General features: G+C 32.2%; 3 protein-coding genes across 10 annotated transcripts; 1 reads left to right on the top strand and 2 right to left on the bottom strand.

The window, feature by feature from the left end:
• The first annotated feature begins 312 nt into the window (after positions 1-312).
• On the top strand, positions 313-17702 carry LOC106789530 (apoptosis-resistant E3 ubiquitin protein ligase 1). Of its 8 annotated transcripts, none has more exons than XM_014753827.1 (16): positions 313-430; positions 779-987; positions 13295-13451; positions 13564-13769; positions 13944-14143; positions 14218-14455; positions 14546-14715; positions 14789-14969; positions 15057-15268; positions 15339-15605; positions 15704-15779; positions 15857-16146; positions 16228-16353; positions 16413-16601; positions 16677-16939; positions 17013-17702. In XM_014753827.1, the coding sequence occupies exons 2-16, from the start codon at positions 810-812 to the stop codon at positions 17113-17115; spliced, it is 2856 nt and encodes a 951-aa protein (XP_014609313.1). In that variant the 5' UTR covers positions 313-430; positions 779-809; the 3' UTR covers positions 17116-17702. The 8 variants fall into 8 exon arrangements, with proteins under 8 accessions (XP_014609313.1, XP_014609309.1, XP_014609310.1 ...); XM_014753823.1 differs by having other exon boundaries at positions 15857-16152; XM_014753824.1 differs by having other exon boundaries at positions 14786-14969.
• On the bottom strand, positions 11292-13046 carry LOC106789532 (leucine-rich repeat-containing protein 26-like). Its single transcript, XM_014753830.1, has 3 exons — positions 12888-13046; positions 12027-12511; positions 11292-11815 (listed from the first exon to the last, which is right to left on the bottom strand). Exons 1-3 carry the CDS (start codon positions 12973-12975, stop codon positions 11465-11467), a joined length of 924 nt encoding a protein of 307 aa, XP_014609316.1. The 5' UTR covers positions 12976-13046; the 3' UTR covers positions 11292-11464.
• Positions 17624-24295, bottom strand: LOC106789516 (protein hook homolog). Its single transcript, XM_014753790.1, has 7 exons — positions 23811-24295; positions 23242-23659; positions 21394-21585; positions 20258-20400; positions 19901-20065; positions 19657-19823; positions 17624-19525 (listed from the first exon to the last, which is right to left on the bottom strand). Exons 1-6 carry the CDS (start codon positions 24293-24295, stop codon positions 19667-19669), a joined length of 1560 nt encoding a protein of 519 aa, XP_014609276.1. The 3' UTR covers positions 17624-19525; positions 19657-19666.
• Positions 24296-24622: the final 327 nt, after the last annotated feature.

The raw sequence follows: 24622 nt of genomic DNA, 5'->3' as shown, positions 1-24622 counted from the left end.
TGCTCGTAAAAAAATTCTTTTTTAACACTTGTGCATAAATCCTTCATTTTTAATATTCCTGGATCTGATTGACTCATTCAAAATTATGACCATAATTATCGAAATCAAATTCGTAAACAAAAAATGTGAATAATTAATCATAACAAGATTTTTATAACATGATACGTCGAAATGCTTAGTTTGAAATAATTTATTTGAAACAGTTTAACTTGAATGTATTTTTCGAATCATATAAAATGAATTCTTACGTGTTTCTCGAGTTTAACACCGTTGTAAGCGCCCTCCCACCTATCGCTCCATCTACAGATATACAGAGAGATATAATATTCGTTCTATTCTTCACTTCATGCGTCGTAAGTTTTTAAAAGAGCACGAGTAAGGATCTGTCTATTGCGTTGTGCGTAACGTTGACAAGTTACATAAAAATGTGGTGAGTTGATTAAAATTCATTTTTCGACGTTTTAATGAAGTAACTGTACTTTGTTTACAAACACCATATCAAACATAACCTACGATTTTTGACACATGACCTGTTGACGATCGGTCAATTACCGGGATTTTAGCATAATCGATAAAATTATACATATATGTTCATATGTATATATATGTATATTAAACTTGTGTCCAGATATGTCATATTTTTCTATATACATTGCATAAATCAATGAGCAAATTTTCTTCGGTTTACTTTTTGAGAATAATTTTTCGCAAAAGGATGTTATAGTATTACATATAAACCAGTTTCAATCAAGCAATATGTACAATTTTTAATCTGTAGGATTTACTTGTAAAGATGCACTCTTCATGCCATGGCACGATGGTCGACAGTATTGTCGGGGGTATTTCTTGCCCTTTCCATGATCCTCTCACTGGGCAAACTTCTGATGCTAGCCGCTGGAAATGGAAGCAACGGAGATCTCACAGAAGCAGATCAATGGCTTGCTGAGATTGGGTTTAAGCAGTATCGTCCTCTGTTTAGAAAGAAAGGTTTGTATCTTCTTTCTTGGATATCTTTATTTTATCATCATTTTATCTCTAGACACTTTACAAATTGATTTATTATAACATCTCTAGGAAGACCAATAAAACACTCATTTCAATTCCATTTACTGTGTTAAATTCTACTCTTAAAACCTATTGTCTAGAAATAGTACAAATAAAACGTAAACAAATAATAAATAGCTTACAATAAGTTGCCTGTCGCTAATGATTTTCTAACATGCAAAACATTATATAAATCAAAAGCGAATAATATAACTTATTTCTTATACTGGAAAATCTTTTTCTGATATTAATAGAACATCTTTAAAGATAATAAATGACTTTTTTACTTTATGATACAGTGTTCTTATCTTATTCTTGGTTTCATGTTTTAGAGATAAAAACAGAATATTACGTATCCGATTGAGTCACACAATATGACTAGCTCTGAATGACAAATTAGTAAAAATTATAATGTAGAAAACGACGAGGCTCTTTAATTTTTGTTATGCACAAATTCTTGCATAAACGATCATTGAACGAAAGAATTTGAGATATCAGAAATTATTTCATATGATTTTTTTTTCTTACTTATTAGAACAAATATAACAATGCCATATTAAATTATAACATTGATCTACCTAACGATGTTTCATGTTTCTTTGAGTGGGATATATATGAAAAAAAAAAACAAAAAACAAAGATAAAAAGTCGCGTTATCTTGGAAGAAGTGGGCTTCGATATTTTCGGGCAAGCTCGATCGAGATGATTCGCAAGACACGCTGATTTTGCTTTGCTCGCATCCTGGCCCAGTTGGCTCGCTGATTAGAGACTCGAAGCGCTTGCGCAACCCAGGCCTTTCCACAACCAACCCTTTCTTCTTCTTCCCCACTTCCTCCTCTCCCTCTTCAACGAAGTGCACCTTGCACCTCGTTTCGGGGCTAGGAGGAAGGAACGAATTCGGAGTTTCCAGCTGCAGCAATGTCACTGCGCGATGCTCGCACACGGGGGTGGGAGAGAACCCTCGTTCTCCCTCTCTCTCTCTCTCTCTCTCTCGGTCTTTTGTGTATGTTCGTGGCTGACCCCGAGTGCGCCCAGTACCACTTAAAGCATTCATATAGACTAATTTCTCTAAAAATCAACGAAGAAAATGTCTACCTCTTTTGTTTGTGTTTAACAACGAACATCCGTTCACCATCTTCCTTCTCTTATTTTTCTTTTCTTATTGAAAAGAAAAAAAAAATTTATTCTTTACATGAACTTTTCTTTTTTTTTGCAATGATATACGCCTAACATAATTAGTACGATCAAATATAAAGGAATGATACACATTGAAATAGTAAAAAAGATTTCTTTCGTTGAAATTAATATAGGCAATCTTTATTAATTCGCTATTATCTTCATTTATATAAAAATAAATCATCGGATATAATATTCTTGTATTTAGGCATATCGTTGCCTATCACGTTTAAATATCTAGTTGAATGTCGCTCGATAAGCATTAAAATTTCACGAAACAGATATTTTCGTGCGGTTACCCTTTCTACTTTTGAATTGTAGAAGGTTGTTAGGTGTCACCAAGTATAGCTCCTCTTTACTGGTTGACCAATAACTGGAGAAGTACTTCTATGTGTGCTACTCAATCGCGTGTGCCAAACTAATCGAGCTACAACGAACTGTGCTTTAGCTAGTATAACGACCACTTCAATCGTTCAATTACGTTCTATCATTAAGTATTATCGAGATTGACGTTATTTTATATATGTACGTATGTATCGTGGAAATCGATCTATCTTACAAAATTAGAAATAATAAACGAATTCATTGAATATTTATTTCGTACTAAGAATTTAATACGAAATAAATGTACAAAATAATAGTCGTCATTAAATAAATATGAAAAAAGAACGAAAGAATATGCCTTAATGAACGTCCGGTACTTTGGTACTTTATACCATTTCTTTCTTATCCCGTCTTTTCAGAAATGTCAAATGTCATTCGACAAAAGACCTAACATTCTTTTTCGAGAGATATAATACGAGAGAAAAAAAACCAAAATTGTAAAGAACGAAAAAGTAGCTACATATATTACTTGGATTCTGATATTAAATAGATAACAATATTAACCCTTAACATTATGAGATTAACTGACAGTCTGGCATGATAACATTATTTTGGATAATATGACAACTTCATTTAATTAATAAAACAAATTAAATATACGATGAAAATTGAGAGAGAAAGTATATAAATTGTAATACAAAAAAAAAGATTAATATCCTTCGTAATACAATTTATCATCGCGTTTAAAAACAAGAACAACAACAATAGAAATGATCTTACGCGTGAAGAGAAATTATAAAAAAAAAAAAAAAAGAATTCGAATATAAAAAGAAGTAACAWAAAAAAAAAAAAGAATGAAAAAATTTTTGACGAATACTTGATAGAGACATCGATGAAAAAAAAAAAAAATACAATGGAATATAAGACGCGCGTAAAGCGTTTAAAGATCGAAGGAGTCGAGAAGGACGCGCGTTTAAGAAGGTCGAATAAGAGTGGGGATGAAAGAGTAGTGGAGGAGGAGGAGGAGTGGTGGATGATGGTTGGTTCGTTGTAGGAGGTGTAGGTGGTGGGGGGAAGTGCAGAGACGCGTCTCGCGAGGGTGCAGTAGTCGTGAAGCGCGAGGCCGCGCGAGCCGATCACCTTAAATTCATTTCTGTGTCCGGCTAAAATATGCGCGCGGCCAGAGGGCGCGTCCTTGTCGACGGGGAAATCGCGAAGCGTGAACCTCCTTCTTGGAATCTTTGACACACGCCGTCACCGCGAGTAGTCGCGAACGATCCTTAGTAGACGCGACGTGTGTCGTGTCCCCGAGTAGAAGCTTCGCTTTTTATTCGACTTTTATCCTTTACCAATAACCAACCCCTTCTTATCTTTCATTTTATATTTTCTCTATTTGTTTTATTTTTTTTTTGTTATCTCTCTCCTTTTACCTTTTTTTTAATTTATATTTTATTTTTCTTATTATTATTATTATTATTGTTATTATTATTATTCTTTGATTGTAATTAATCAACCCATTCCGCGCTAAGCTCTCGAATCGTAGACAACAAATTCCTATTACTGTTCGTGCTTTTCTTCCTTAACGATCCTTCTTGTCGTCGTCGTCGTCGTCGTCGTTATTTATTAAACTCGTAAGATTCCCTTCCTTTCTGCTTCTTCTATTGCTTGTTGTATTGTTTTGATTCTTTTTCGATACCCCCTGCAAATATAAACTCGATCACCCCCTTCCGTCAAGACGATTTCTTCTCCGACAGGCACGACTAAACATAAGTAATAATCGAAATCATCGTAAGTGATATTTCTCTATCGATTTTATTGTTATTTTATTTACTTTTATCGACCTATCGATCGATATAATTTCTCTCGATTGTTTTTTTGAAACATTTGTTTGCCACTTTCTTTAATATGTTTTCTTATATTAATTAGTTTTGTATTAGTCTCGCGGTATAGAATTTTTGATCTTCTTCACGAGTGGAAAATTGACTATTATAATATTTTTCTTGTTGTTGTTATTAACAAATGAAAATATAGCGAGATAAAATTAGCTTAAATGTATGAAACGCAAACTTCTTTGAATATTACAATTTCCCGAAAGCTATAAAAATAATCCAATCACATTGGCTACCTAAGATGAAAAGTTAAACTCAAGAATGATTTTCCCTGCAATATTTTACAAGCTTGAATTAATAATACAGAAAAAAGAAATTTCCTTTGACTTTCGTAAAAAAAATTATATAATCTTCTGAACTTATATACTTAAATATAATTTTAATCGAAAGTTTTTACGAATCCTATGCTAACGTTGACGTGTTCAACACACAAATGAAAAAAACTACTTTTTCCAAAAAATGTGTACATTTATTCTTACAGAATGATTTTCTAACGATTACTCTTGTTTGCATTTTTAATCAAACGCAAAGTTAGCATGAACGACAAGTGAATTCGAAAGTTCATTATCTTGAGAAGGGTTGTATTACATCTTGTTTCGTGTGCGAAGAGAAAGAGAGAGAGAGAAAGAGTTTACGTCACAACGATTTCAACCCCCACCTTCCACTCTACTACAAGTAATGATACGATCTCGTACTTGCAAGCTATTCGAGATTTCTAAAAGTTGTGGATCCTCCAGAGAAACAGAGAGAGAGAGAGAGAGAGAAAAAAAGAGAGTGAGAGAGAGAGACAACACCAGTATGTCCTGCATTGCAGAGATTTACTCGTACTACTCGAGCATGAACGCAAAAGTACTGTATTCGCGCGTTTTACGAGTATCAACCTTACACCAATTTCTTTTTCACACATACCTTCTTCTTTTCTTACAATATATTGAAATTTATTATACCTTTAATCGTTGCTTTTTTACGAAAATAAAAAAAAATAAATTTCTCGCTTGCAGATACAAAATTGTATGAATTTTTTCGAATTTCATTCGATAGCTTGCTTTATTCTATTAGCGATTGGTTAACTCGACTATATGTGTCTTTGAAAAATAACAATGTGTCTCAATGTCTAGATCATGTTTATGTGTTTACGACGTAACTTTCTACAGTTATTGCAATTTTATTTCTAAATCGATGATCGTTTCCTAAACTTCAACGTGGAATGAAATATGTATATGTATACATTGACTACTGTTATACTAAACTGTGTGAATAATATGCTGTCTGGATGAAATGTTTCGATCTTTCAGTCGTATCATCGTTTTGGTATTGTTCTTTTTTTTTTTATCAGGTCTATACGATAGAATAAATGACTATACTTTATTTTCACACGATCAAAACGTTAAAAAAGCTTTAGTAGGAAGAGAAAAAAAAAAATATATAATAAAAAAGTTCAAGATTAACGTACGACTAAACGAAAATCGATTGGAAACACGCCATTGCGACGAACACAAGTCATATATACTCGTGATACTGAATTGAATTTTATTTTTTCTCCTCTCACTTTCGATTTTTAAAAACGTCGACGAGTTAACGTTCTCTTATCTTCAGTATATGTTAGAGATACGAGAATATTATTCTTATAGATAAAGTAAAAAAAAAAAGAGACAGTAAAGACGTATTTCTGCAAGTGGTTAAACTAATTTCCTCCCTCTTTGATAAAACGAGAGTCCTTTTTTACGCGAAACTTGGAGTACAACTTGAAACACGCACTTGAAGTACTTCCGCGATACCATCCCTTGATAAACTCTTAAGAAAATTTGGAACTGTCAGATCGTTTCGTTAAACTTTATTTCTTTCTTTTTATTTTGTTGTTCTTTTTGTTTGTTTGTTTTTCGAACAAGAGCTTATTGTTAAATCCTTTCGTAATAATTTTCAAAGAAAATATTTCACAAATCCTCGTTTAATAAGTTGATAAGTAAATATTTTTGTACGTATAGAAAAAGTAATGAGAAAGGAGTCGGAATTGTGTAAGAAAAAAAAAAAAAAAAAAAAACCCCCAAAAGAAAAATAAACGCGTTAAATATATACATGCAATTTGATTTATCGTCGTAATCTATCTTAATTAGCTTCTTGAATATAAAGCTGTCGAAAGAAGGAAAATGGGGGTAACCGGAAAACAAGAAATAAGAAAATAAAGGACGCGACGACTTTACCGAAAGTTTATTCGAAGGTAAACGCGGAGTCAGACGATCGTACTCGTGCGAAAAGAAAACGCGCAAAAAGGTGAAGGTCGGTGAAAGGGGATCGATTATTTTATCTTTATCAACTATCACCTTGCTTACACGCGAACTTCGACCAATCGATTTCATGGTTTAAGTCAAATAGTTGATATGTATGTTATATTTTCTTCAACGTTGAAACGATGATCCTTACAATCTTTTGATTGATATAACATTTTTTTATTATTTTATTTTATTTTATTTTATTCTTAGTTAATAGAATTTGAAAAAAAAAGTAATCTTTCGTGATCATTTTATTTTAGTTTGATATCTTTTCCATTTGTATTACGATTAAATGATCCGTAAACGAAGAAGAAGATGAAAATCGATTTAAAGTCTATTTGAAAACGTTTCATGAAGAGTAGTTAAATTCTACTAGGCTAAAAGAGAATTATTAATGAAATCGAATTTCAATGCCGGAAGCTATTCTATTTATACGTTTAACCGATTAGACACCGATTAGAATGATTAGAAGACAAATGTAATAACGGTTGTGTATATGTGAGTTACGTTTATAATTTCATTGCAAAATAAATGGATTTCCAATTCCCATTCGAGAATTAATTGTAAGTTAACGTAAAAGATATTTTAAATTATTAATTATTGAATTATTTTAAATATTTAGAGATTATATTATGATACGCGATTTGAAATTTAAACAAAAATTCTTCTTTCTCTTTTTCTTTTACACACAACACACTCACACACATATACACATACTTCGATAGCTGGTCAAACGTAGTTGACGAGAAAAAATCCTCTAATTAAGTTCATTAGGAACAATGTGTATGTATCCTCAGTAGTACCTAAAACGTTAAGAAAGATAGAAGAAAAAAAAAAAAAAAAGAAAAAAAGTTTTAATTAGTACAACGAACAATTCTATCTTTTGTCCATCTTACAACAATATATGCAAACTCTTAAATCCTTCAAATGCCTTGTATCGCCCACGCGATGCATACATACGGTGTGCTAATGTGCTATACTAAAAAACTAGGAATAAAAAGTATTCGGGAAAAGAGGTAATTCCAAAGTTACTCTGGAAAAAAAGAAAAAAAAAAAAAAAAAAAGGAAAAAGAGATAGGCAGAATTTTTTTTTTTTTTTTTACTCTCCCGCAAACGCGTACCTATTGTTCAGTAAAGTTTTTAAAATAGCATTCAATACTTGGCTTTACAAAAAAATGCTACACACAAGAGATAAAGTGAGACAAAACAATTTTGAAAAAATTATTTTTACAAATATCATTACGAACGGAATGTGTGCACGGTATGCGTGTTCTATAAATAAAATATTATATGACTAATGTTAAAATACAAGATAAAATATTCTAATATTCCAAACACGTGCGACCGACCTCGCTGACGTATCTCACACAAGTAATATTTTTAATGTTTTGTTTACAGTTTAAGAAATCTATACGATAGTATATATTTGCATAAATTTATATATATATATATATATGTATACAAACCAAAAATGTTTGACTTCTTTCATTGAAAAAATGTAAATATTACTGGTAGTATTGTTAATCTATTTATAATGATTCAGTTTAAAAATGGCATACAAGTTAAATGCTTCTTCTATTGTATGAAAAATTCTCTTATCATGTTAACACTTTTGTCTTTTAATTAAGTCGTATCATGAAGACGTGTTATACTATATTTCGTTACAAAGTATGGCTAACGTAGGAGAAAGAATAAAAGGATATTAAACAATGGAAATTGAATTTGATAATCCTGACCCGGTATCGCGTGCAGCAAGTGCAAGCAGAGATGGAAAACAGCGAATCGATCTGGCCTACCTTCATAACACCTACTACTCTCTCATGCATAATCATGAGTATGTGTGACATACATATGCCCCGGTTTTACTTTTGGTTCTCCTCTTTCTCTTAACGCCGAAAGGATCGTTAGCACGAAGTAATACCAGCGAAGGAAGGATATCTGTTCGAAAAGGTCAAGGGTCCGGCATGAATTTTTTTTCCCCTACGTTTGTAATGAATGTGATATTGTTCTTGTCTCGGTATTATAATTAAAAGAGAAAAAAAAAAAAAAAGAAAAAAAGGTAACATTTTTCAGAAACGTAACGGCGTTAACTCGTTGATGTTATGGGGAAAAAAAAAAAAGTGAAATATAAACGTAGAAAATTATTAACTAAATGGCGAATGTGTGTTCAAATAAAAAATAACGTGAAGCTTCTAGACGAACTTTTATTAAAATAATTTCTTGTTAAAAAATATTGCTTGTTTTTCTCTAATTGTAAAAGACTAAAGAATCGATTTGCCCGAATCGTTATTTTTACGATGCAACGATTCTAATTAGAATCATCGAAAAACTTGTGAAGAATCGTTATTTGTTCCAAATGAAAATCTTGAGTGTTTCACGTATGAAGAACAGATATTTTTCGATGCTTTAGAAACGACATTTTTAACGATACGGAAAAAAAGGGAAGAGAAGTACAGGGGAAAAAAAATCATAGATATGGCGACCCTGATTTGACCTCGAGTGGACTCTCGACCCCCTTTTTTAGGTATCCTTATTTCATAGCATCCTATTACTGCTTTTGACAAATCGTTGCTACCAATCTCCGATCATGCGTGTCTCCTTGACCTTCTTTTTTTTTTTCTTTTTCTTCTTCTTCTTCCTCTTTTTCGTGCAAATGAATTACACCAAATTTTTCGAACCCAATGAACCCGATAAATTATGAAATCTATATTTAAATATCTGTTAAAAAGCGCCTCTCAATGATTTATTAGAAATAAATTGGATGTATCGCGTTTCGGTTACAAGTGAGAATGAAAAAGCTCTATAAAACGTACAGACTAATTTCTCTCGTGAATTATCGATTTTCTCCCCCATTGTATATGCTCGTAGAACGCGATTTTGTAATGCATTTGTCATACGATTAATGCGATTTAAATTTATTACTTTTACTTTTGCACACACACACACACATCCTCCCTATCTCAATAACAAATCCAGTTTACCTTTCGTGTATAGTTACAATTGAAATATACAATATATATACGTATACGTAAATATCGGGTGTTTCATTTTAAACGATATGACCGAATATTTCCAATCCTATTGATTTTATAAAAAAAAAAATGTATCAAATAAAAGTCAGTAGGTTTTTTGAAATCTAATATTTATTGCAATTATTTTGTAGAAAACGTTGTTATCAAGATACGGAAATAATAACATTTTTCTTTTGCATGAAAATTGATAGTTTAAGTTCAACAAAAAAAAGTTGTAAAGAATATCAATACCAGTCCAAACGTATTCCTACAGTGTAATTTTTTTTTATCGATATTTCATCGAGTTATAGTAAACTTTAACAATGTTTATCAAAATACATTGCCACGGTTAAAGTGTGTTAAGCTTGCAGTTACAGTATCGCTGTAAATATACCTAAAGCATATAATATATCATCGTAACTGTAACAGAGAAGCATATACCATATAATTTAAAATGAATCACCTAGTACAGATTAATTCAATGATTATATTTGCTCATAAAAACGATAAACACGACGTTACGTACCCGTGAATGTTAAATATAACAGGAAATCTATTAATTTTCTAATAAACAAACCTAATTCACAATCAATGTCTCTACTCGCTATATTTTCTTGATTATTTTTAATAATTTTCCACTCGTTAAAATCAAAACTACGCGTGTATAGAATGATTTGTATAATAATAAAAGTGTAACTCGAGGCAAAAGCGATATCGTCGAATCAAAAAGGAAAAAACGGATGAACAAACTTTCGCGATAAAACAATCAACAATTTTTTTCTCCCCTTCCCCAAAAAAAGATGACCGCGAGATTCGACAGACAACGGCATTGCGGAGAAAATACATCTTATTGTTAGTCGAGATAAAGAGAGAGAGAGAGAAAAAATTTGATAAGAAGGGAAATATAGTGAGCCGAAGGAATTATGCCGGACAAAAATCCAAGCTGTCGAGATGGACAACGCGAAAACAAAGACTTATTTGTTGACGAGATATCGTCGATTGGCATGTCACTGCGGCCCAGCGGCAGCGCTTCATCCGGTGAGTCCGACATCGATCGATTTATATATTACATTATTTACGATATTTTTATTCTCACATGTGTCTGTCTCCTCGTGTCTCTTTTTCTCTTACTCAAGATTTATAAATTGTTTGACGTATATTTTTCAAAATATATGAGAAGAGAACTGTCTATTATTCGTTTTACCCATTTCCTATCGTTCGACAGTTTGATCAAACAAAATATCATCGTGGCCACCAGCCCACCCCTTTTCTTTTTATACCGTGAATGATAAAATCGTTCAATAATATTTTTTTTTTTTCTATACATATATTTTTAGAGGAAAATATATAAATATTCAATTATTTCTTGGTGAAAACAATTGAACAAACTTGGTGGGAACGATCCGTGTAAGTATACTTTACATAATAGATGCCAAGTGGTATTTCCTTGAGAATTGTTATCAAAAGATCTTACTTTCTATTACGATGATTAATTCTTTGAATATAAGAGAGATCTCTCTCGAAAGTTCTTCATACCATGATAATGTCTAATAAGATCGGTAGACGGAACAACATCATTTGTCTTGTTCTCTTCAAGGCCAGAGAGAGAATAAATTTATTATCTTGTAATAGACAGACAGGCAGAGAAACGAATAATATTATTAATTATTTTAACTTAAAATAAGAAAAGAAGAAAATTCGTGCAATCATAATGAAAACAAAAAAAAATAAAATAAAAATCGAAATAAAATCAAATACTCGATTTTGATTCTCTAAGCTGTAAAAGTAAATTTTTAATAAATCCACCATTTGTAGCAGAATACGTCAATGATTTATGTCCACCGGTGACTAAACATTTCGTAAGATCCTTTCTCCCTTGTGAACACTGTTGCGGTATTGAGGGTGAACCGGGTAACGTCCAAACTGTACGTAATTGATTGAAAAGATTCAAAATGACGCATTCCACCATTTGCTCGTTCTTATCCCCTAAGGGAATGGAATCGTCCGCGGCACAGAGCCAAAGTACGTTGTCCAGCCAGAATTCTGGACCACGTGGATCGATCTTGTAATTAACACCGTGATCTCGTAGCCACAGAGTAAGCTGAAACGTTCAAATACATATATATATAACATTTTTTCGATTGATTGCTTCCTAAAGAATAAAAGAACAAAATAATGTTGAAAATGTTGAAAAATAGAGAGAGAGAGAAAATAAAAAAATAAAAGAGAAATAGGTACGTAAATTGGAAAATGTCGAAGAATTGGCAGTTTGACAAGTCTGATCATGTGGAAAGAACTCCGTTCCGGTTTACCTTAGCACGACATTCGAAGGTCCATGGATTACCATGGAAACGTAATTTGTCGAGACTTCTCAATGGTTGAAGAACGTTGTTTTCCAAACATCCGAGTTGATTTTCACTAAGATCGAGTCTACGAAGATTCGATAATGGTATGAAGGCTAAAGGTTGAATTGTCTTTATCTGATTATAAGATAAATCCAACTGTTGCAAAGAACTCATTTCTCGGAACCAACGATCCTTTACTTGGCTAATGTTATTACTCGAGAGACTGAGTTTTTGGATATAAGTCAAACCACGAAAAGCATCGTCGTCGATGTCCTTGATATTACAGTAGTGCAAGTTCAGAGCCACCAGAGTCTTGGCGTATCTTATAAATGTGTCTTTCGGGAGTTGACGTATATCCGATTGAATGATCAAGATCGCAGCTACTACGTTATTTCCTTGATCCAGTGCTTTTGACAGGCTTTCGTTTAAACACTTCACTCGATTCCCAATCCCTTTATGTTGACAAAATAATAATTATTATTAGTTTATGCAACGTGTTCACAAATTATTATTATTATTATTGTAAAAAATGATGGAAGATTGTAGAATACGAATATGCTTAATATTATTTGTTTGTGGATTTTATTCAGAGCACGCGGTCCCAATGCATCGAATACAAAATAAGGACTGATTCGATAATAAATGAAAACTTGATACAAATGTAAACGTTCGCAATCGGTATAACTAAATGTCAACAAGTGACGATACGCGTGACAATTTAGAAATTATGTTAATAAGACTATTGCCTTTTAAAAGCGTCGACGAGTATATGGGAATATATTTACACTTATATAATTGTATTAGGAAACTTCATAACGATCATCTCACCTTCTTCATAATTGGTAACGGTACACGTTGCTAATGCTATCACCACTAAATTAAAAATATAAAATAACACAAGGAATATTCGATTCATTCTGAACAATTTTCAATTTCGTTCTACTCTAAATGATCACTTAACTATAAATGAAACGGAAATGCTCGTTTAGGATGGACGAAACCTTCAACGTCGAAATTATCTATCTTCAACGTTTTCCGCTTCGTGATATAATTTTATCTCTGAAACAATTATTACATAAATACAGTATTCTGATTCCTAACTCTGCTTTGAATAATGTGATTCGTTTAAAAATAAAAATAAAAATAAAAATAACTGTTATTTGTTTGATACTATCTCTTAATTTAAAGATACGGAATAAATCGATTTTCAATCGGACTTGGTTCAATGTCGTTAGGTATCTCGACCCTCGCCAGCTGTGGTGAAGTCGACGCGCTACCCGAGCTTCCGGCACAGGATGAAGAACGTTTACAACGTGCAGCACGTTTGTTGCAACAGCGGCTTGTGTTGCGTCAATGGTTGGCAGATCATGGCTTACATAGCTATTATCAAAAGTAAGCCAATTTTTTATTATTTCTTATCAAGATAGCAATTTTAATTCGATATGATCAAATTGATAAAAATTATTCAGTATAAATTCTACAATACCGATCTCTGTCTCATCAGGCTAATGCAAATGGATGTTATGTCTCTCGAAGACGTATATTGGGTAGAGGACACTGCGGCACAAGCCACGCTTGGCAAGGACCTACAACGATGGATTCAGGCCAGACAAGCGTTACCTACTTCGAAACGAGATTTAGAAACTTTGAAAGCAGATCTATGGAGTGCCGTTGTAAAAAACAGTCAACATCAAGACGCTTGGACATGGGGTATATTTGATTAAACGTTATATCTTTTGCATTGTTCATCATTGATAATTACACTTCCTGCTTTTGTTATCTCATCAACGTTAATATCGATCATCTAAATCTTTGCAATCTGTCTCATTGTTATTGTTGTTTATCTACTCTTTATCATTATCCTTATCTTCGAACATTACCCAGGTGGAATGTTAGTAGTATCCGTGTCAGTAGCTGGTTTAGTTACTTTAGCTGCTATGACACAACCAGCATTAGCACCAGAAGCTAAGCACTCCCTATTGCAATATGTTACTGGGAAATATTTATTACCGAGCAACTGTCGTGTCCATTTTGAGTGGGAAGAACCACAACTTGTAGGAGAAACAATGACTTTTACTGTAAAGGTAAACAAAAGATGAAATAACTGGGTTGTTCCTTCGAAAAAGAAAAATTCTTTTTTAAATATTATCATCTTTAGTTCTACCAACGAAATGGTCAACCATATCCGATCTGCGACAAAGATAATCTCATTGTGGAAGTGACAGAAGGCTCGCGGAGAGTAGCTACTCTAATAGAATTAGGAGGTACCGATCCTTTAGCTGCAAATACTGCAGTAGTGAAGTTCACCGTCCGCCATGCTGGACAATACAAAATAGCTGTACTTATTGGATCATGTCACGTTCATGGCAGTCCATTTCTTAAAAATTTTCTGCCTGGTAAAAACATACTTATGTTCTAAAATTAATCGATATTCAAATTGATTTCTCCTTTTATTTTGATTTTCATTTTTTTCTATTCCTCTATAGGACCTCCAGATCCAAATAAAACCGTCTTCGTACGTCAAAGTTCTACGGTCGTTTGTACAGCTGGTATTGCACATTCAATGACAATAGAACCGCGAGACGAATATAATAACTTATGCGTATTTGGCCCTGGCGATAAACCCACTAAAGGGTACGATGTCAATATTATTCAGGCAAGTGAAATTATAATTGATATTCGTTGAATTATTGAGAGAGATGATATTCATTAGAATATTTTAACAGCAGATAGGTAATCCTGCGGAAAAAGGATCGGTTATAGATTACTCAATTCATCTCGACTACGATTCTCCAAATCAAAGAGTTCGATTGAAAGTTAGTTTTCCGAAAGGTGGTTGTTATCATGCGACCGTTAGTCTCGCAGGATTACAATTACATAATGGAGACTTTGACATTATCGTTCTGGAAAGTACGTCAAATTATATTGTTTTATAATTTTATATCCATTTTTTGTATTTTTATATTCTTTTTTATTCTTGTTTTTTTTGTTTCGTAGGTTCCGTTGCAAGAATGGTTCACAGTAATGTTGCTTCTAAAGATCCAGATACATGTTACGTTGCTAAATTATTAGGTATGCAAGGTGAAAGATTCTCTAAGCCAAAAAAGGTCTTTTGTTATATATCACCAAAACAATTAACGATCAAGGAATATTTGTTAAAGTTCATTCCTAAAAGACTTGTTACTTTTAGATTATGTCCTTCAACTAAGGTAAATTTATTTTATGATTCATTTGATCATTAAAATATGAATTACAGCATATGATTCTTTAACGTTTCAGTTTCATTTTGACTGTACGAACAATCAACACGAGGGATATCATTCGTTTTCGATAGACGACGGATGTCAGCCACCTGTCGAATTAATTTCTTTATATCGTGACATAATAGCCGCTACCTTTACATTGTTTCTTCTTAAAAATATTGGTGGTAGCGAAACCTTCGCCGATAAACAAGATTTTTTTTATCACGAAGTTCGAAAACATCACCAAAAATATTATCACGAGAAGCTATCGATGAAAGTACAACGAGACAAACTTTTAGAGTCGGTAATTGCAAAAATTCTTTCAAATCATTCTTATTACAAACATTTTCTATAGATGCATGTTTGTTTTTGTTGTGGTGGTGCATTATATTTTATTTTCAGTCGATGAAAGCTACAAAAGGATTTTCAGTTAGCGATTGGTGTAGAAACTTTGAGATAACGTTTCAAGGCGAACAAGGTAACAATCAATAAATATCATGCATGCATACAAATATTGTAACTTAATGTTGTTCATATCGCTATTGTAAAATGTAGGAGTTGACTGGGGTGGAGTACGCCGCGAATGGTTCGAATTGATTTGCGCGGCTCTATTTGATCCAGGAAATGGATTGTTTGCATCATTTGGTGAATCTCAGCAAGCTTTAGTACATCCTAACAGTAAACGGCCTGCTCATCTTAAATTAAAGCATTACGAATTCGCTGGTCGCATAGTCGGCAAATGTTTATACGAATCGGCACTTGGTGGATCGTATCGGCAATTGGTACGAGCAAGATTTACAAGATCTTTTCTTGCACAAATTATAGGTCTTAGAGTGCATTATAAGGTAAAGGTATCTGTAAAAATTCGGAATTGTTTAAATTGTTTGGAAATTCCATAACTCGTTATTCAACGATTCGTTTTGTAGTATTTCGAACAAGATGACCCTGATTTATATTTGAGTAAAGTGAAATACATCCTTGAGAATGACGTGGAAGAAATGGAATTGTATTTTGTTGAAGAAGAATATGATAAGGATGGTCAATTATTAAAAGTGAGTCATAAACTTCAATTCATATCTAATCAATGCAACTTATCTTTATTTTCTTATAGGTAGCAGAATTAATTCCTGGTGGTAGTAAAGTACGCGTTACCAATGAAACGAAACTTCGATATTTAGATGCATTGGCTCAGCACAGACTCGCTAGCTCGATTCGTAACGAAGTTGATCACTTTCTACGTGGCCTCAACGAACTCATTCCAGACAATTTATTAGGCATATTTGATGAAAATGAATTAGAAGTACGAATCAATACATTATACAAATGTACTTTAATATTTTGTACATATTCCGTACAATGAAATTTTTGTATACAGTTGCTGTTATGTGGGACCGGTGAATATAGCGTAGCAGACTTACGAGCACATCACATAGCTAATGGAAGTTCTCCAGAATTTCTACGTGTCCTCGATTGGTTTTGGACAGCAGTAAGTAATTTTACGCGAGAAGAAATGGCACGATTACTTCAGTTTACTACCGGTTGTTCCCAATTACCACCTGGCGGATTTCAACAACTGAGCCCACGCTTTCAAATAACAGCAGCACCGACATTTGCCAATTTACCCACAGCTCATACATGGTATGTACTATGAAATAAAATTAATGTTTCAATAGAATTAATTTAACAAAATCAATTAAAATTTATTTTGTAGTTTCAATCAACTTTGCTTGCCTGATTACGAGTGCTACGATCATTTTGAACGAGCATTGTTATTAGCAATCAGTGAAGGTACCGAAGGTTTTGGTATGATCTAACGAAAAAAAAAAAGCTATATAAAATAAAACTAAACATGCACACATACATACATATACACGTTAACCTCTAGTCTATTCTAGTCGATATAATTTGTCCAGTTAAAAAATTGAAACAATGTATGTTGTGGCCCTATTTTATATTATTTGATATCAAATATTCATTTTCATTCTAACGTTTATTTTCAATAATATTTTTTCATGGTTAAGCTTTTATACTCTTAAATAACGTATTAACTGCATTTCGTTAAACGTAAAACGTTTAAAGTATTATTAAATAACAAATCTTTACGTTTTGCTAATGACCATCAAAATTTAAGCGTAAGAACATGCCGCATGTAATGGCTTGTGGTAACGTTTTTTATATAAAAAAAACCGTTATATACTAAAAAAAACATAAGAGCAATTTATAATTCCATCATCAGTGAAAAAGTTGCTCGATTTCTCAAAGCAAAATTTAGTATAAGTAAGGTATTCTAAGTATTGTTGAATATATTAACATGTTTCGTTACTCGAGCCATAAGATTCAGCATAATTCGACTTGCAAAATATTAACAAATATTTGCAGGAAATAAATTGAAACTGAGATATTTAACATAGTATTTTTTTGTAGATATTATCGTAGACTTTAAAAAAAAGTATCGCATTTATTGTTATTGATTCAAAAAAAAGGGAAAAAAACTAGAAAAAGATGTAGAATCTTTTCATTTATTGATTTTGTTTTTTGTTTTCTTGTTTTTTTTTTTACTCATTTCTTTATATTCTATAGTATATATATTTATATAATGAAATTTTGTATTAAAAATTAGATACAAAATTTTCGTATAATTTGTATATAATCGTTTCATATCTTATAAATTATTTTCCTTCTTTACTATTATATTTTATATATACTCAATTACGAACGAAAGCAATCACAGTGTAATCAAAGCCAAAGGCAAAAGACAATGTTTAGATTGTACATTCAGAGTATACTCTACGACATTCATTAATTAGTGCGTACGTACATACGCGAGTTTCGCGGTAAAAAAAGAAAATTTCTTAATGTCGACAGTATACTTATTACTTTCTATCGAGACCTGTGGATCGGGTTTTATAAGAAGTTTTACTTATGGAAAAAAATATCACGACCACGATTGTCGTGCCGTTGCAGATAGACTAACATATATTATGTTATCCCTTACCCCATTCGAAAAATAAATTTATTTCTCAATATTATATACCGTTCAGAATTGTATAATACATGATACCATACTCAGGATATATATAAAAAAAAAAAAAAAAAAAAGGAAAGAAACCCCATTTTGTGATAATTATAAATCTTCCACTGTTCTACACGAGTCAAGTGAAATGACGAAAATAGAAAATTCTTAATCACAAGATTAGTATAAAATAAAATAAAACACATACATACACATACACATAAATACCAAAAAAGAAAAAAAAAAACGAGGAAACAATTAAGAAATTTTACGAATCTGACTTAGACCTGTCGTGGATGATGCTTAAAATCTATCTTGTACTTAAAAAAGGAAAATCATAGCAATGCAAAATGTGATCGTACGTTTCCAAAGAGCAATGACACTTGCACGTGGTTGCTTAACATTCAAATTAACTCTAATAACACCAAAAAAAAATCTTCTTTAATATAAACAAAATACTATAGAATAAGCCGCTGAGCATATTTCAAGTTATGCTTTCTTCTAATTGCTTTGCAACTTGTATTGTCGAAAAACACCAGGATTCTCATCATACATGAGAAAGAACTACGAACAAAAATAATAATCAAGAAATCGTAATGACACGTGATAATCATACTTATTAAATACAAACTCGAATCTAGATAATTAATAGTTCCGTCTTCAGGTAAACAGACAGATCACACATCGTTATCTTAGCGGTTGGGGTTGACGATATTTTGTTTTCATCAGTTTATCAAAATGCGCGAAATAAAGAAGTGTAAAACATATAGATTAAAAAGCATATAACGAGTATTTATTTATTTGTATACATTCTAAATAACCCTATCCTATCATTATATATTCCACATGATTTTTATAAATTAATAATCATGTTGATTATATTTATTAGAAATATCCTTGATTATAAAAATATCGATTCTCTTTCCTACAGTGAGTAAATTTTTCTGTTTCCAAAAAAAAAAAGAAAAAATAAATAAATATTAAAAATAAAAATATAATCTAACAATATTTCTTCTGAGGAGTTTACTTGCAAATTTTCTTCTAAACGAGACCCACTATTTTTGTTTACCCCGTAGTGTGCAATAACTTCTTTCGCAAGAGTTCATCTCGTGATCAACAAAAGGTAAAAGCTCATCGCTAAATTCGAACATTTTTAACATTGACATTGATATCGTCAGTGACGTTCAACGTGATCCCCAATCATACTCGACCTATAAATGTTAATCATTGATATACAAAATTAATTATATGATATACAATTTTATCTAAACGACAAGACAGAAAAAAGATATTATTAATTCATGACACAAAATTTTCAATGAAATAAAAGATAATAACATACCTGATAACGATTAAGATGGTACAGTAGTACTAGATAAAAAGGATAGAGTCCGCAGTATAGCTCGTGGTGCACGAACAACGCTTCCAGCAATTTGTAAAACTCGACTACTCCATCCTCCTTCTTGAGATTGTCTGATCAAACGTTCCTTCAATCCGTTCAGTTCCATTCTTATGTGAAAATTAACAAAATTATATTTTTTTATATAAATCAATCTCTTATTTACTTGAGATAAGTTAAACCTTACAGTTGCGAATTGTATATTGATTCGATACGATGCAAGGCAGCTTCCTTATCGGCCAGTTGACTTTCAAGAATATTAGTACGCAAGCTTAAAGCTTTTCCCGCCTCTATGTTTAATCGTAACTGTTTCTCCAATATCATTCGTTGATCTTCCGTGTCCTTTAATTGTCTAAATAATAAATATCATTGTTTATTCAAAAATGTTGATATTAAAATTGTTATTTTTCTTCGTCAACATTCCATTTGAAACTATTGCTTCAATTACAAATTTTTATAACAAATATTTATCAATATGAACAATGATTGAATATTAAAGAATATAGTAAGATTATTTGTTGAGCTAAATTTATTAATAGCATACTTAGCATATCGTTGATTCTGTTCTTGTGCAGATTCGACAAGTGCGATCTGTGCAGCCAATCGAATTTGCAAATCCTCGATAGCAGATTCAGCTCTATCTGCTCTGGTACCACGTTCTGTAGCTAAAGCTTCACTTGCGGATATCTAAAATTATGCAGAGGAAGAGAGAAAGAGAGAAAGAGAGAATGAACTTTTTCTTCTTGAAAAACTAAACACAATAGAAAGAAAGAAAATCTTATTTTTTAAATTATTCATTATCATTTGGGATACTGTTCGTACTTAAATTTTATCCTTTTACAGCCACGATTATCAATAATTATTCCTAATTGTTATATAACAAAATTGAACTCTCTTAAGATTCGGAAAAGCATTTTAATATATAGTAAAATTTAACCAACAATAATAAACTACAACGTAAAAGAATTAATAGGGCAAGCAATATCGATCCTTTTTCCTAGTACCCAAAGAGTATTACGCGGTATTGAGTCAGCAACGAAACACAAAGAGTATGACTCAGAGGTTCTCTACAACCCCGTCGTACGTTGACCTAACTAACGAAAATTTTATTTCATTTCATTCAAAATCTTATTGCTAGCATATTGTATTTTTTGTATTTGCATTTTATGCATTTGCATTTTTAGTAAAATCATTTAATTTTAAACGAATCATCGTTAACGATCATTTGGCAAACAATAAAATGTTACACAAGAAAACAAAATCTTTACCCGATTCTATACTTTTGTATAAAATATGACATGGCCTTTAAAAAAATACAGGATTTCGTTAGAAATTGAGAGGGTGAAGAGAGTGAATCATTGTTTCTTGGAAAAAAAAAGTAAGAATTCGCATCGAATCAAAAGAGAGACTTCACCCTCATTCTAGATCAGCCTTCATTGAGTAGATAGGTGACTCATTCGATAGCTTTGCATTGGTAACAACCTACTACGGACAAGTCAAAGGCCCTACTACTCAACCAGTATTATCCACTTGTAATTTACATTCAAGCGAAATAAAGGGATTTGCATGATGAAGCTCTTCAGTAAACTACCTCACTAGTGCTTGTCTTATCAGTAGCCGTGGTTTACCGATAGATTATATAATAAAAATATTTATCCAAGAGATTGAATTCTAATGAACCTTATCCAAGAGAATCCTCTTGTCCTCTCGTAATTTTAACAATTTTTCGCGATCTCTTGCTATTTGTCCGTCCAATGCTTGAAGTTGATTTTGGGCATTGAGCAATTCGTTTCTAAGATTTTCCGTTGTCACCGATCTTTCTTCGGAAGTATCTTCTAAGCGTTTAACTTCTTCTTCCAATTTATCTTTTTCCTGAAAACAAAAATATTACGCGTTTATAGTTATAAATAAATATAACTGTATTAACGTTGAATTCTAAGATTTTTTTTTCATCTCTTCAAATAATAAAATAAAAGGGATCATGTTTCAACTGTGTTCGTATATATAAAAATATCTGTGTGTGGAAATAAATAATAATAATAATTGTCTATATGTGAAAAGTCAGATGTAGCATAGCCGACAGATAAAATCCTGTGACCACTGGTGAACTAAACAGCAACCACCGTACGATATACGTAGCTCTTTCGTTTCATAATTAGCTGCTGGCATAGTGCCAAATACTCGCTTGTGTAAGCACCCTATGCTCTGAATTCGTTGGCCACACGTATCCGTGGCCGAACCCGTGAACGTGGATGTAAGCATACAAAGCGTAAAAGAAAAGGAGAGGAAAACCAGTGACACGAATATATTTATTTACGACTATCGCGAAAAGAGAAACGAACTATATATTTCTAATATCAAATTTGATTTTTCTATTACAATATACAAACAAAAATATACATATAAATATATATAAATAAATATAAATAAATATATAGATACAAAGAATCCATTTGTTGGATTCAAAAAACTTATGATGTAGTTAAAATAGTAGTTTGTCACCGCAATCAAATATAATCGCAAAAAGATCAAAGAAAGGAAATCACATGAGCTTTTGAAATGTACTCTTCGATGCATGGCTAAAATATGCTTTGCAAGTTCTCTTGGTAGCGTCATCCCCCTACTTAGAAACACGTCATTGAACTCTCGTATTCGTCGAGAGCGGAGGGTGTCACGCTTTTACACATACATCACACCTGCTAGCTACATATTCTCAAACTTATCCAAATGAAACCTGCGCAACTATAAACTTCTTAAGTCTTATACGAAGGACATTAATGATGTCTAGGTTCTAATATAAAAGTATTATCATGATTTCAAATCGTTCTCTTAACTCATTGTTTTGTATCAATCTACAAAATAAAATCTGAAAGAATGAAACCCTGATATTCAGCAAAAACACAAACTCGATTCAAGTTACTTTAAGAAATAAATAAGTGTAAAATGAAATATATTTTATTGCTTATGATCGGAGATAAACAAATTAAAGAATTAATTAAATATATATATTATTTGATAACTTGTTAATTATTAGTTAAGGCCTTACATACGTCCAGAATTTCCCAAAAGTCGATTTTTTTGTTAACAGATTGTTGTTCTCTATAGTTTTAGGCTTATTTCTGTGAAAGTCGATTGCAAATATTCCCCATAGATCCAAAGTTATGGTAGAAAATGTGACTGCCCGACGAGAGTTTGACTGTCCTTTATTTGAGACACTTAAAACTAAAAACGTGTTTTTCTCGAAACTACTTTTTCCACCACGGTCTACATGATAACTCATACAGTTTTTACTATTTTTTAATGCGATTTCTTTTTAAATATTCGAAATCGTTTTCTCTATAGTTTTCGAGCCGGATTTTGGATACTTTAATATTTTTTTATAAAGTTTAAATACCAATAAAAACACAATGTGCATTATTTATTTTTATTGAATTTCTATTGTTATCCCTACTATAAAAAAATATTTTTTTAACGCATTTTTGGCGCTGCTAGAGGTATGTAAGGCCTTAAACAAATGATTTATTTTACCTTTTTGAGAACGTCACGTTCTTGAGATAATTCCTCGATCTGAGTTTTAGAACGTTGAGCTTCCTTGCTTAATCTATTAACACGGTCATTTTCTGTGTCAAGCAAACGTCGAAGAACAACGATCTGCAAACGTAGATGGTCAATCTGCCGGGTAAGTTCATCGATAGTTTCTTGAAGGTGGCCGACATCAACTCGTCTACGTCTCCAAGCATTCAATACCAATACATGACAAACTATACTCGCGGCTTTTCCCGGATTTTGCGAAAAACAATTTCCATCCACTTCGATGTTCGTAGACAAGAAATTATTTGTCCATGTTCGATGTCCGATTCTTAGGAGAGTGTTACCAGTCCCTACGCTGTCCTTGTTACGTTCTCCTTGATCTTCTCGAAGTCCTAATGACGAATTACTCTCTGATCTATAAAATGAATAATATTTAATATACAAATACATATAATAAATAAATTTTGTCAAACATGGCGTCAATAATATCGGAGTTCAACATGGCGTCGACAGCGTTAACGATGGCATAATATTAGAAAGTTATTTTAAGTATCTAATTTATTTACCTGAAATCAACTGTCTCTGAATCAATAGCAGTAGGTGATAAATCAGTCATGGATAAACTTTTTTTACAGCGTGATGGACCGATCGCTCGTAAAATTGGTGAAGAACAGGTCGAATTAGTATGACTGCTATCCGGACAGTTTTTACTTGTTACAAAAGAAACGTTATTATGATTAATTGCACTTAGTCCGACTAATTTGAAGGGACTACGGACGGGTCTATAATATGGGCTCGTTCGTTGACATCTTATAGGCAATTGTGAATACTGAAGCTTATGCCTTACACATTGTTTAAGATTTACTGTTATCGAGGAACCAGAAGGATTATTTTCCTTACTGGCACTCGCCAGAGCGTGTAGAATAGGCGAATTACTCGCGGAGAAGAGCGTTATTTCTGGCATTGCTTCTTTTTTCTTATAATTATTTTGCGAATGAAATTCTCTTCGCACTGGCGATCGAGATTGTTTTCTTTCGTTATTCTTTGTCATGGTTACGGGATGTATTATAATATACCTATTTCTGAAAAGAAACGAATAACGTTATATCTCCCATACCCCGAAATCAAATTTTTCCAACTTCACATCGAATGTTTTATAAATAAAAATAAACGCATCATAGGAATTTCTTTTTAATATATTCGAAATAATCGTTCAAATAATTATACACTTACAATTAGTAATACATCCTAATTTACAGGATCAGCCTGTCCCAAAAGTCGTGTCCCGAAATGTGAACATCGATTACGGGTGAAGTGATTTAAATACTAAATTAAAGTAAATTAGATTAGTGCGCGACTTTTATCTCACCCTATACAT

The sequence above is a fragment of the Polistes canadensis genome, unplaced genomic scaffold, assembly GCF_001313835.1.
Source record: "Polistes canadensis isolate GaletaPanama2010 unplaced genomic scaffold, ASM131383v1 scaffold_188, whole genome shotgun sequence".
Classification (NCBI taxonomy): domain Eukaryota; kingdom Metazoa; phylum Arthropoda; class Insecta; order Hymenoptera; family Vespidae; genus Polistes; species Polistes canadensis.
The sequence above is the reverse complement of the archived record's forward strand: the minus strand, read 5'-3'. Positions and strand labels throughout refer to the sequence as shown.

Excerpts from the sequence above, each read along its gene's own strand:
- LOC106789530 (XM_014753821.1), top strand. The coding sequence starts at position 810 with ATGGCACGATGGTCGACAGTATTGTCGGGGGTATTTCTTGCCCTTTCC. Across the intron at positions 13,452-13,563 it reads TTACATAGCTATTATCAAAA|GCTAATGCAAATGGATGTTA; the intron begins GTAAGCCAATTT and ends CTGTCTCATCAG. Across the intron at positions 16,153-16,227 it reads GAGTGCATTATAAGGTAAAG|TATTTCGAACAAGATGACCC; the intron begins GTATCTGTAAAA and ends TTCGTTTTGTAG.
- LOC106789532 (XM_014753830.1), bottom strand. The coding sequence starts at position 12,975 with ATGAATCGAATATTCCTTGTGTTATTTTATATTTTTAATTTAGTGGTG. Across the intron at positions 12,512-12,887 it reads CGTTACCAATTATGAAGAAG|GGATTGGGAATCGAGTGAAG; the intron begins GTGAGATGATCG and ends GTCAACATAAAG. Across the intron at positions 11,816-12,026 it reads CCTTCGAATGTCGTGCTAAG|CTTACTCTGTGGCTACGAGA; the intron begins GTAAACCGGAAC and ends TGAACGTTTCAG.
- LOC106789516 (XM_014753790.1), bottom strand. The coding sequence starts at position 24,295 with ATGACAAAGAATAACGAAAGAAAACAATCTCGATCGCCAGTGCGAAGA. Across the intron at positions 23,660-23,810 it reads TCAGAGACAGTTGATTTCAG|ATCAGAGAGTAATTCGTCAT; the intron begins GTAAATAAATTA and ends TTCATTTTATAG. Across the intron at positions 20,066-20,257 it reads CAGAATCAACGATATGCTAA|ACAATTAAAGGACACGGAAG; the intron begins GTATGCTATTAA and ends TTTATTATTTAG.